We start from the raw sequence: 13,161 nt of genomic DNA, 5'->3' as shown, positions 1-13,161 counted from the left end.
CATATTAAGCATATTACAAAAATATTTACTCATGTTAATTTATAATAGTTTTTACTCCAGTACTTATTATGTTAATTTACAAAGTTCTTACTCTATTTACAAGCTTCACATTAAGCATATTGCAAGAGTATTTACTCATGCTTCGTTAATTTACAAACATGTAGACTATAATTTTTAAATATTTTTAAGCATTTATATAATATATGCTTATTTATTTAATGCTAAAACTACATAGTTTTACAAAAGTATTTTAAATCATTTACATAATATATGCTTGTTTATATAACACTAAAACTATGCAGTTTTATAGTAAAGCAACATAATTTATGTTGATTTGAGTTAATTATATTATACATAAAACTATATTATTATTTTTATACATAGTTTTTATTTTATATTCTACTTAAAGTAGTTGATGACAAAAAAATAAATTAGTAAGATATTAGTAATAATTAAATATAAATTAAATATCAATTTAATTAATAATATTATTAAACTAGCACTTGCTTAAGTAACATTAGATTATTCAATTAGAATATTTATAATTAAAACTTAATTTGTTGGTATATATTATTACTTTAACGTAATAAAAGTTAAGGTATTTTTTCATTTATTTTTTAATTATAATATATATTATTTACTTATTAAGATAATGTACGAGCTAACTTGCATGCTCGCGAGCTCCTTAACGAGTCAGATCGCGATTTCAGACGAGCCGAACACTACTAAGCTTGAGCTCAATTCATTTAATAAACGAGCTTGAAAATGAAACTCGAGTCAACTTATTTATCATAACGAACGAGCTTTTACCGAGTCAAATTTTGAGTAGCTCTCGAGCGACTCGGCTCATTTGCAGCCCTATTTTTTATCTTACTATGAATTGAATTTAACTTTATCATTTAATTTTATTTTTTTCTTTCTTATATTTTTCTTTTTTATAAATCTTTTTATGATAAAATTAGAATTCATAGTTATAATTTAACGCATTAAAAATAAAAATTTATTTGTAAATATATTTTAATAAATTTTAATCAAATACAATAAAAGCAAATCGATTTTACCCATGTACAAGATACCATTAGATGTGCAACAAAACCAAGGTCCGCTTGTCTTCCTTCTAGGCACAAATAGCTTTCTATTTCAATTCTTGCTGGTGCATTGCTTTATGCTTGATTGTAGGATATAAATGCATTTTCAGGCTGCACTTGCAACTTAAAAGAAATAGCAGAAATATTGATTCAGTAAATACAAAATAATCATTGCACAGATAACTCTAATCATTGCATTACTCATAATTTTATTTTATTTTGGGCAACCTTTCTTACTATAGCTCTACTCGTTGCTCAAGCTGCAATTCATCTTTACTCATTTTCTTTGATAATTTGACTTTCTTTTTAGGCTAATGCATGTCTTATCTCCTTTGCCTTTTGGGCATCTCAGGCATATTTTGAATTTTTAGAAGATCCAAAAAGGTTAGGCTTGATTGACTTCCCCTTCCCCTGCATGGAGACATGACAAGTTATAACTCTTTTTTGAAGGTCTTCTTGCTGTACCAAATGCTAACACTCTTCAACACATTATTAATATGGTGAATGGAACAAATTGCATTTGGGCATAAAATGCTTGGAAAATCCATCATCTGCAGATACAACTCTGTTCAAATGTGGGCATAAAGACACTTTATTTATCTTTAATTTCATTTACCCTGTATAATGCTTGTAATAGTAGAAGAGCTTCGATTAAGCTGAGAATCATCTATATAAACAACAAAATCCCTAAATTCAGAACAACAAAACCCTAAATTTTCTTTCTTTAATCGAAAGAGAAAAGCTTCTGCTTCAACAACCGTTTATCACCTTACTCCCATACGTGCGCGTAGTAGAAGTCATGCCTAAATTAGTAATTAATGATAGTAGAATTAAAGTATTGCTTTTTTTTTTTTTTTGTTTTAATACAAAAGAATATCTTTAGCTGAATATGAAAAATAATATTCACGCTTTAACTTAATTTGGGAAAATAAAAGGATGGTGAGGTTATAAAGTAAGTTCGTTTGTCGTGCAAAGTTAGGGACCAAATTGACCCTAAATCCACAAAGTAAAGTACTTATGGCACTGACGAGCTGACCCCAAATATCAGAATTAGGAAGGAACAGAAAAAGAAGTGCAATAAAACCGGAATCGAACAGTATTAGACTGCCGATCCGTTCGGTTCGGTGTTGCTCACCCCTTTTCTCACATATTCACTCACTGCTTCAACTAATCGGGTATTTATTTCAATTTGCATAATCACTGAATCTCTATGGAATATGAGATGTTTGAGGAGAAGGAATTTTTGGCATGTTGCGGCAGTACTAAATTCGCTAAAGAAATGGCATTAGCCTCCCCTTTTACTTCCCTCGAAGAAGCCGTCGATGCCGCCAAAAATATCTGGTTCAACAAGGTGGAGTAATTTATGTTTTCCTTGTTTTACGTGTCTTTGTTCGTAGTTTGTACTAATAACAAAGTATATTGATTAAGGTTGATGTGTACGGTTGGCTGGAAGCATTCTCATGTCATCCTCAGATTGGGCAATCCCCTTCCACCGCCCACGCCTCTCACACCGCTGCTCAGTTCAGTTCCCGGTTTATATTCTCTTCGCCTTTGGATATTTATGTTCTTTTACTTCTCATCGCATCCTCAGTTGTGTGTGCAGGTGGAGTAAGGGAGAGCAGTCCACTGCTTTAGCAACTGCTACAGGTTCCAGCTTACAGGTTACCCTACTTCTTTAATCAGACTTCTTGACTTAGAAACCTATTCCTGTTAAATATTAAATAAACGGATCTACAGTTTGCCATGATCTGTAGGCCAACCGTAATCTTGATGTTCGTCAGTTGAGAAGCATCATCTTTTTCTTGTTTTGTTGCACATGTTATTTATCCTAGTCATATAGTGGTTATTTTTGCTGTTCCACACTCCCCTTCTCCATTCCTTCCTTACCATATCTCTAGCTTTTATTATCTTAAGGAAGAAAGAAAAATACTCATCACTTTTCTTTAATTCCAGTCCACTTGGCCTTTGCAGGAGCTCTCTGACTGGAATGCCCAGTATATGCAAAAGTTTGGATTTGTATTTCTTATATGTGCTTCTGGACGAAGTACTTCTGAAATACTTGCTGAATTAAAGGTATTTCATTCGAGTTTGATTTCCAGTTTTTATTTTCTTTGAACCTTCTCTCTTTGTCAACTGGACAATAGAAGTGCCACTTTGTCAATTACGAGTAAGTGAGATGTGATAATTTGATTCTGAAGTTTATTAAAGAGTTTTTAGTCCATATGAATTGAAGGTCTTGTTATGCACAATGTTTTAAGGTTAATAGTGTATTAATTTATCTTATCTGAAGACCTCAAAACTACAGTTGCATTTTATAGAAAGGGCATTTCTACATGTTTTACTCATAGCTGTCTCACTGACATGTCAATGGGGGTTTTTTCTGGCTAGGATGTTAGTAGTTACTCTATAATGCTCTCACACAACTAAGGATGGTAGTAGTACAGGATGGCTGATTTCCCATCCTCATCTTTGCCTTCCTAACAGAGAGAATATCCATCAATCTCATTAAACTAAAATTACAAATAGAAAAATTAATGTACTAAAATTATTAACACAAGATGCATAATTATACAATTAAAATAAATATCCATGCATATTATACTTTCAATCTTTAAGGGATAATTATAACCATTGGTGTGTAAACATTTAAAGTTTGCTATTATGGTGTCTTCACTTTTTTCTTCACTATCAGGTGTGTGAACCAGCATTTTGCCTCCATTTAGGTGTATCTAGCTGATTTCTCCTATTATAGATGCTAAGTGGGCTTGTTTTCAATAGAAAGATATTTAAGTACCCTCCTTTATTAATTTCTTCTTCTTTTCTCTTCTTTCCTTCTTCTCTCCCTTTCATCTAATAGCTCCCAAATATCCATCATTCTTTTACTCGATGATTCCGTGTTAATTGCCGATCTTGAAGCCCTAAAGAACAAGACTAGACATTGACTAAACTTCTCCACACCCTCATCCTCTAATTCATGGGTTTGTGATTTGTATGTTAAGTCATAAAGGATGAGAAAAGAATGACAAGCTAATGGGTATGATTTTGCTGAGACTTTTTGGTTTTCTTTTGGTAGCCATTTCTTATCTTTACCCATTTTATATGTGTGACTGTGAATTTGATTAAGTCATAAGGAGGAAGAAAATTTTGGGTTTGAGTTCAACAAGCACACACTATAATTCATTAGCTTATGGTTTTTGTGTTGTTGCTAGAGAGTGAGCACATAGCGGTCGACACAGTACTGATCACAGGATATTGTTTCTATTAGACCAGATTTTCTAAAGGAGCAGAGCTGCTAACTGAGTCTCATTGAAGTTTAACTTCCTAAGCACCTCCTTCCATCACTTAATGAAAGAGTTGGTGCAGATGACACTAATGCCCGATTCGCCAAATATTGGCTGCAAATGGGCAAGTAACTAGAGCGTGTAGCATATCTTCTTCGGCTGCATGACAAACTGGGCACAAAATTGAAACATAAACGCACTTTGCCTGCAAAGCTTTCATAGTAGGAAGGGAACTCATACAAGCTCACCACACCACGTTCTTCACTTCTGATGGAATTTTTCACAGCTTTCCCTATCCAATATCCAAAAAATAATGATGAACATCAGAATTACTATTAATGAGAGAACAATACCCGCTCTTAACAATAAATGTAAGTTTGCTGTCCCAACACCATTGCCACTGATCAGGGATCTGTCAAGTACTAAGAGGGATGTTTAGGAAAACAGCAAAATCCCTCATTAACAATGTTTTCTCTAGATCAACTTTCTAATAAGGGCCATGCACACACCTTAAAGACTGAACGGTGGCTTGCTGAAGAGGTTCCACCATAGGAGTCTCCACAAAAAGGTTATCAACATTAGGCAGCCAAGTACATCCCCCATATTCACTCTACTTCTTGAACCAACCTGCCATCTCACCCTATTACAAACAAAATGGTGGCAGCCATTCTACAGCACCACACGTAGCTTGGGTTAGAACCCACTTTTGCCTCCAAAATAGTATAGCTTAGCAAATAGCTGTCAAGAAGCATCGATATTGCCACATAAGCAATAAATGGCCTGAATTGACCTCTTGGTGTTGCTGTAATCAAAGTTTGGGTATCAAAATGATATAAATTAAAGTTTGGTATTGAAAATAAAATAAAATGAAAGTTTGGTTACCATCCAAACAATTTACCCTTTGATCACATTCAACCATCATATCATCTGTATTATGAAGCCACCTTTCACCAATGGCATTAATGCTGTGATAATTGAGTGCACGAAGCCACGAGCCATACGACATCTCAATGTTTCGTGATGGGCTACCAAAAAGTCTTTCACAAAACTTATCTGAATGTCCCACAGTTCCACAGAAAAAAAAAAAAACAGAAAGTTGGTAGGCGTTCATAGTTAAATATTACCTAGGACTAGTCACTACCTGCTTTCTTAATTTTCATCCTTCTTTTTAATGGGACTCAGACATCAATCCACAGACGAATCCTCATATAATAGCACCACAAAACCACCAAAGTTATTAGGATTCGCCTCAATGAAACTATCAATGCAGTTACCAATTTCTCAACTAATATGTTCCAACATAAATCCACATGGCAGGTCGTAAACCTGAACTCAAAGGTCAAGTAGAACATGGGAACTCTAGTGGGTTGAACACCCAACTCTAGATTCTTGATCACAAGTAAATTCTGATTGAAGTACTAGGGACCACTCTTCAGTATTCAATCAATATCCAGCTCATGAAAAGACTAGAATAGAAACAAGTTACAACCTAAATTCTTAATGCACGCTTCTTTAACATAAGGCAAAGTGGACGCAATAGTGTTCTTCATGGAAACAGAGTTTGTCTTCCGATTTGTTAAGAACCTACCCATGGGCTCCAATGATAATGCAGACCGTTCCCCTCATCTCTGCCTTCTTCAATAACAATGCCACTCTCTTGTAATGAGATCCTGGCGTAGAGATCCTCCATATTAAAGCTATTGGCACTTGAGCTAGCCATAAGCACGAAAAAAAGACAAACAACAGAAAAAGAAACATGAGATAGATAAACGACAACAATTATTTGTGACAAGAAATCCTAAAACTTGTCATGGAGACAAGAGAAAACCGCTTCCCCTGAACTAGTTGGTGAGATGGCATAACTATTTTTCATTTTGTTATTTGCAGAAACGGTACAAAAATAAGCCCATATTTGAGTTTGAGATTGCAGCTCAAGAACAAATGAAAATAACAGAACTACGTCTTGGAAAGCTTTTCTCGACTAAATTAAAAGCTGCTTCAACCAGCAACCAGTGTCACACAAAGTTTGCAACAAAAGTAGAAGGTAAATCTTTGTTACATACTTGTTAAAGACAGCATGTTGTTGGCTTTCTTTTTTCTTTTTCAATTATCAGCCTCATCAGAAGGAATTTCAAGTTTTGCGTTTTATTCCGGCAATTGCTTGTTCACTCCCAGCTTAGGAAGTATTGGTTTTCTTTTAATATGCTTTGCATGAATTGTCAAGTCTAGCATTTTGCTTATCACTTGCATTTGGATGATTATATTTGCAGAGAGTTATCAACACTCCTGCATCCAATTAAATAACATTAAGGTCCTTAGAGATGAATGCAATGAAATAACCTGTTACTGTGGATATTCCAGCAAGCACTATAGATGACAGCCCTAAGATTTGAGATTGTTTTGTATGAGGTAAATGTGTGTCAAATTAATATTAAATAATCAGAAATAAGCAGGGAGAAAAAAGTTATGGTAATGTCTCACATGCTGGCATATGTTTCTGCAACTTTTAACTTATTCTTGGCTTCTAATTATAATTCATTCATTCATGAACTCTTTTCACATAGAACAGTTTGCTGTTGTTTGAATTACTTATATTTTATGTTGAGCTTTAGAAGATCGCATGGCTGTTATTGGAGGACATTTAACTGCTGAGCTCAATTCCTTGTCTGGGAAGGCATCTCAAATTCCCACCCGAACACGTCCACCCATTACAACTCATGTCTTAGATATTTCTCGGGGCTGTCCAGCTGCTGGTATTGAGGTGTGTTTGGAGATGTGGAAGGGGATCCAACCTCGTCCCTTGTTTGGTGAGACAGATATAGATGGTTGGGCATTTCAGGGGTCTTCAACTACTGATGCGGATGGGCGAAGTGGTCAATTGATGAATATTGTTAATGTTGTGAACCCTGGCATATACAGAATTAGTTTCAATACGGGCAAGTACTTTCCATCTGGGTTCTTTCCCTATGTTTCTATTGTGTTTGAAATCAGGGAGTCACAGAATACAGAACACTTTCATGTTCCTCTGCTGCTTTCACCATTCTCATTTGCTACATACAGAGGCAGCTAGAAGTTTAGTGGTGAGATGGCATTCCATGTTTTCTATACATTTTCTGTACTATGAATTTAGCAGTGTATGCTTGATGAAATGATTGTTCAGCATAAATTTGTCCTAAACAGTGTAAGAGTGTATGCTTGATGAAATGATTATTCAGCATAAATTTGTCCTAAACAGTGTAAGAGTGATAATTGAGGCTTCCGTATTGAAGTCATTATGTGCAGTTAATGCATAGTTTTGCTTCAGGAAGAGGGCCAATTCCCAGTTTTCATTTTGGGTTATTTGAGTTGCATGATGGAGGTCAGCCGCTTCCCTCCTTATGTTCCAGTTTGCAATCTACTAGAATAACAACTATTCTTAATTATTCTTATCCATTTGTTCATGGACAGTGATGCTGCTTTTGATCTTGTGAATATGTGTCAATATGTAGATGATTGGCTGTTCAATTTTGTAATAATCATGAAAAGGTTGAATGAATCCAATCGGACTTATGGTCCTTTCTCTCAATTTTTCAAAAACTAAAAACTAGAAGGCATGATTGATTGACTGAAGTAACATTATTAGGTCTGACCGTATGCAGTAGTATGTTATGTTGAAGTTGAGCATTGAGAATCGGACATCCATCTTAATCGCTTCTTAATTTAGACGAGCGACTGAAGGCAGAATATGCGAGGCACATATATTACTAGACCACAAACAAGTTTGACATTGGACGCCCTAGGCATTACACCTGTCAAAACTCGTATAGACATGGCGTAGAGAATGGATCTTGCCCTTCTCTCTCTCCCTCTCTCTCCGTATATTATTTATATGCAGTGGAATTTAAATAGTTAATTAGAATAAGATATACATACTCGCTTCTATCTGAATCTAGTTACCTGCGGTGCAAGTATTGAAGTAGATAGAGACATAGTCCGCTGTGGGAGAATGCAGGCTATCAAGGAAAAACTACACGATCTGAACACTATGCGCAAGGCTAAAGCTGAAGCGAAGGCGGAGGAAAAGGTAAAATAGGGGCTAATCATACTGAATATTATTAAGTATGAACGCGTTTGTAGATCTTTAAAAATTCCTTGATGCAGGCCCACAAAGAATTGGCAAAAGCAAGGGTGGACATTGCTCGTGAGGTTCGATTGGCGAGAGAGGCTGAAGCAGAAATGGAACTTCATGTTGCAAAGGCTGGGGAAATGGCAGAGAAGGAAATTGCCAAACATGTATCTGAGGATCACAAAGCCACTGCTCACAACGCTCTCCCCGGCGCAACTGCTGCTTCTCCCGCTACGGCAGGGACTACCGCCACCCGATCCTTTCCCTGCTAGTGCCGCTGCTGCCAAATATAATAACAATGCATTACTGCCTTTGAATTATTACAATCGCATGCATAAGTTCTGGATTACTTATGTCTGCATTTAAACCCTCTTAGGCATTTAATTTCTCTCATCTCTTCCTATGTATATTGTTTTTATATGTACTTTAATATATATATATAGTAAAATCTCTTTATAGTCACACTTGAAACCAAATAAAATTTATGACTATGAGAAAGTTATAAATTAGTGGAGGTTTGAGTACTAAAATTTTTCTTTGAACTTAGGATTTAACCTTGTTGGTAAAATAACAGAAACAATAGATAAAATAAGTAAATATCTTGTCATATTATACAAATAAGATTTGATCAGATAAAATAATATCAAAATAAGACAAACATAGCATAATAATATCTTTTAAAATTATATATACAAATGAGACTTAAAAAATGGGACATAAAAAATTTATAACTTATCATAACATAAAAGTTATTTTTATTTATAATTTAGTGCGAGGGCTATGAAGTCTAATGAGATTTTGATCTCCAAAAATAAATTATCTGCTGAAAAGAGAAAAAAAAATTAGAGTCCCTATAATATTAGAAGATTTTGATTCAAATTGAGACCATAAATTTTTATTATTACGTTGATATTATTTTCATATAGAATATTATAGAAAGATATTAATATATATATTATCATATCTTATTATAACATATATAAGAATTGAAAAGAAAAAGAAAATGGATAAATATTATTTAATTATATTCATAAGTATAAATCTTTCAGTAAAAAAATCAAATCAAGTAATTCTCTATTTTAAATAATTAAATTTTAATAATTTAATTTACTAAATTAAAAATATAATGTTAATATAAACTAGAGATTTCGGAATCTAGTTCTCTCAAAAAATGTAGCGTTCTTGTGCAAACAGAAATTGAAATGTTGGTATTTTTATTTTTATTTTTTATATATGGATATTTCCAGGAACAACATCACAATCACACTCTATACGAGAAAAATAAAAATATGAATTAGAGTCTAACCAATAGTGGGCGAGACTTGAAAGGAAGAGAGATATAATATAAGGCGTGTATTCTGCGAATGTCAAGTTGCTGGTAAACTACTCTCACCAAGAAGTTGCCTTAAAACTTGCAGATTGGTCAAGCTTCGCTCCTCTTTCTTAAGTTTTATCACCAGTAATATCCAGCTGCATGGTTCTTCTCTTCATATTCTAGACTGCTATATCACTTTTATTAAGAAAACTGTGGCGGATTATCCAAGCCAGAGTTGTTACTATGGAAGTCAAAGGTGAAAAAATAGCTAAGGAAAAGGTTGATGAAGTGATAACTGCAGTATACAAAGTTAACCTGCACTGCCAGCAATGTGCTCGAGATATCAAAAAGCCTCTTATGAATATGCAAGGTACCGTTGCTTTCTTCCTTCATTTCATTTCAAACTTATTTTGTTTTACGCGATCTTTATTTCTACCAAAAGACATGCATCCTCGTGCCCTTACCTGAAGTATAAAATGCATGCTATCGTTTTCAAAGTTACCTTTCTTAATTGGTAACCTAACTGAGATTTTCTTGTTCAGGAGTTCACAACGTGGACGTTGATTTTCAGAAGGCTGAAATCAAGGTTAAAGGCGTGATTGATGTAATAAAAATCCATAAGCAAATAGAGAAATGGAGCAAGAAAAAGGTTGAGATGGTTTCACCAGAAATCAAAATCAAGAACACTGGTGCAACAGAGAAGAAACTAGTCGAGCAAACCAAAAAAGTAAGTAGTCTTCAGTACTAAGCTCAATTTCTACCATGAGTTAACTACTTGTCCTTTCCAAATCATTCATGCATAATCTATTTGCATCAAAATTTTAAATATCATGAATCTTGAATTTCATATTGTTTACATAGAAGAATAATATTCAATTTCATGTTTTTTTACATAGAAGAATAGCAATGAAATTTGATTTGATGAATCCAAAAACAAAGAAAGTGATAAAAGAATGATTTCTATCACTTGATCCATTTTCTTGATGATGAGATAAAAAGACATTAACTTTTTATAGCTAATAGTAACAATGTTTAACATTAAAAATATGAATTCTTCATTATTAAAACATAATAATATCTTAAAAATGAATTCTTTATATGAAAACAAAAATAATTGTTCTTAAAAAATATGCAATGCAAATTTATTTTTATTACTCGGGTAATGCAATGGACATGTGAACATCTATGGCTTCAGTGATGAGAGTTTCTTTCTCCGATACTTCAAAAATTTATGAGGTAGTATCGTTTTAATCATTTTTCATCTTTATTAGTTATTCCTATCCACCTCTTGTTATAAAATTTAAATATTTATTATAAATACAAAATTACTATCTTATAAGTAATATTTTTTAATTTATAGATATCAAACACAAAAATAGCAAAATAAAACAATACATTTGTCTCACCTGGCTAGTTTTATAATAATACATCATTTTTAAAAGTTAAATGATATCCATTCGGTAATTTTTGTTATACTTTTTAATATTCTTTTCCTAGCAAAAATAAAAAAATAAAAAAAATGTATAAAAAGAAAATATTTTTGAAAAAAATAACATAAATAAAAATTTATAAATAAAACGATGTATCATGAAATTTTCTTTAATTTTTTAGTGTCCTAAACATGTTCATCTACTTATCACCCAAACACAAGTTTATAATAGATCTAAAACCCGTATTTAATTCCATAACATATATTGTGTCGTGTGAAAAAATTCAAACCCTAGCTTATGGCCACCCCGAGCTCCACCATTTTATAGGTGGATGTCATATGCCAATTAATCCGCATAAAACAAAATGATAGAAAGCAAAGGTGCATTCACATATATCCATAAACTCACTGTAATAACTATTTTTATGTGTTTTTTCAAGGCAATTCTACGGACAACATCGATAAAGGTTCATATGCATTGTGACAAATGTGAGAATGACCTGCAAAACAGGTTACTGAAGCACGAAGGTAACAATAGGAGACCTAATGCTTAATGGCCGAAAATAAAATAAGGGCGAGAGATAACATTTTAAATCGTTATGACATATGCAGGTATTTACAGTGTCAAAACTAACATGAAAACACAAACTTTATTAGTCCAAGGAATTATAGAATCTGACAAATTACTAGCTTACATTCGGAAGAAAGTGCATAAGAATGCAGAGATCATTACCTCCAAACCTGAGAAAATGGAAGAGAAGAAAGAGGTAAAAGAGGCAGAAATCAAAGAAAAGCAACAAGTTGAAGCTATATCCATCAACTCTACCAAACTTGTAGAATTCAAGACAGAGAAGAAGGTAGCGGCGCAAACTACAGAGGGCAATGCACCTTATTTTATTCACTACGTCTACGCTCCTCAGTTGTTTAGTGATGAAAATCCAAATGCTTGCATTATAATGTAAACTAGTGATATACTGACAAACTGTAAATCTGTCTCAATGTCACTGAAGCAACCACACAGCACTGAATCATATGCACATTATTTTTCTAAAATATCATGATTGTTTGCTATGATGTCACGACAAATTCTAGCTGAATGATGGTTTGCTGCAAAAAGTAGCTACAGAAAGGCTACAAACGCATAGCGTGCTCAGCTCTACAATGGGTCCACTCCATTATATGAGTAGAAAATTCCTTATTGAAAACGGGATTATGCTATGCGAATACACATGAAAGATTTATCTGTATCCTTAATAATCCTCAATACACCCCCTATTGATTCAACTCACTCAACTAACCCTTAGTTCCAATCTAGTTGTAGTTGGATAGATGGATTTTTCTTTCATCCTCCATTCCATTAAGAGTTTTGAGCTACATCTTTGGAAAGATTCGACGTCAATAAATCCTCTTGCACCTCTTTTTTTTCCAGTTAATTAGAAATTAAATGATCTACAGCTCACATTAAACACAGTCCTATGGACAATATCCATCATTGCATGTCAACACAACCGTCTGAACACCTTCATCTCCATAACACTCACTTATGGGCTCGTTGCAAGTTTGCAGCCCAACAGTAATTTCCATAGATCATAATGGGATGTATTTCAATGTTGTAAAACTTTCCTGTCATCTAATTTGGTATCTTGTTATTGAACACAACTCTCTTATCTTGTAACGTGTTTCTCTACTTCATCCATCCTACTTAGTCCTGTGATAAATATCCTCCTCACATTCCCCATGCCCTTCAAGAGATAAAGGTAAGTGAATATATTTGAAGTGGGTGCTCTAAGGTAATCCTACTTAGATGACATACCGAAAAAGACGGATTTATACGTACTCGGAGTGCATATGCTGTGTCGTACTTCTGCTTAGCATGAAATCCCTTGATTCTAAAGCACTCCAATGTTAAGCTTTCTATTATCTCTTTCTCGAGTCTCATCTGT

General features: G+C 33.8%; 3 protein-coding genes across 8 annotated transcripts; all 3 read left to right on the top strand.

Annotated features, from left to right (window-relative positions):
* The first annotated feature begins 2,006 nt into the window (after positions 1 to 2,006).
* LOC8266691 (uric acid degradation bifunctional protein TTL) lies at positions 2,007 to 7,601 on the top strand. 6 transcript variants are annotated; one of them, XM_048375287.1, is made up of 6 exons: positions 2,007 to 2,439; positions 2,517 to 2,608; positions 2,680 to 2,749; positions 3,042 to 3,161; positions 6,257 to 6,413; positions 6,985 to 7,601. In XM_048375287.1, exons 1-6 carry the CDS (start codon positions 2,299 to 2,301, stop codon positions 7,437 to 7,439), a joined length of 1,035 nt encoding a protein of 344 aa, XP_048231244.1. In that variant the 5' UTR covers positions 2,007 to 2,298; the 3' UTR covers positions 7,440 to 7,601. The 6 variants fall into 6 exon arrangements, with proteins under 6 accessions (XP_048231244.1, XP_025014428.1, XP_048231240.1 ...); XM_025158660.2 differs by having other exon boundaries at positions 2,016 to 2,439; positions 2,692 to 2,749; positions 3,060 to 3,161; XM_048375283.1 differs by having other exon boundaries at positions 2,016 to 2,439; positions 6,982 to 7,601.
* Positions 7,602 to 7,825: 224 nt separating this feature from the next.
* Positions 7,826 to 8,983, top strand: LOC8266692 (late embryogenesis abundant protein 6). Its single transcript, XM_002526481.4, has 2 exons — positions 7,826 to 8,432; positions 8,510 to 8,983. Exons 1-2 carry the CDS (start codon positions 8,355 to 8,357, stop codon positions 8,744 to 8,746), a joined length of 315 nt encoding a protein of 104 aa, XP_002526527.1. The 5' UTR covers positions 7,826 to 8,354; the 3' UTR covers positions 8,747 to 8,983.
* Positions 8,984 to 9,593: 610 nt separating this feature from the next.
* LOC8266693 (heavy metal-associated isoprenylated plant protein 4) lies at positions 9,594 to 12,484 on the top strand. Its single transcript, XM_002526482.4, has 4 exons — positions 9,594 to 10,159; positions 10,332 to 10,516; positions 11,659 to 11,746; positions 11,831 to 12,484. Exons 1-4 carry the CDS (start codon positions 10,033 to 10,035, stop codon positions 12,178 to 12,180), a joined length of 750 nt encoding a protein of 249 aa, XP_002526528.2. The 5' UTR covers positions 9,594 to 10,032; the 3' UTR covers positions 12,181 to 12,484.
* Positions 12,485 to 13,161: the final 677 nt, after the last annotated feature.

Source organism: Ricinus communis, chromosome 1, assembly GCF_019578655.1.
Source record: "Ricinus communis isolate WT05 ecotype wild-type chromosome 1, ASM1957865v1, whole genome shotgun sequence".
Lineage (NCBI taxonomy): Eukaryota > Viridiplantae > Streptophyta > Magnoliopsida > Malpighiales > Euphorbiaceae > Ricinus > Ricinus communis.
This window is presented reverse-complemented; position numbering and strand designations above follow the sequence as displayed.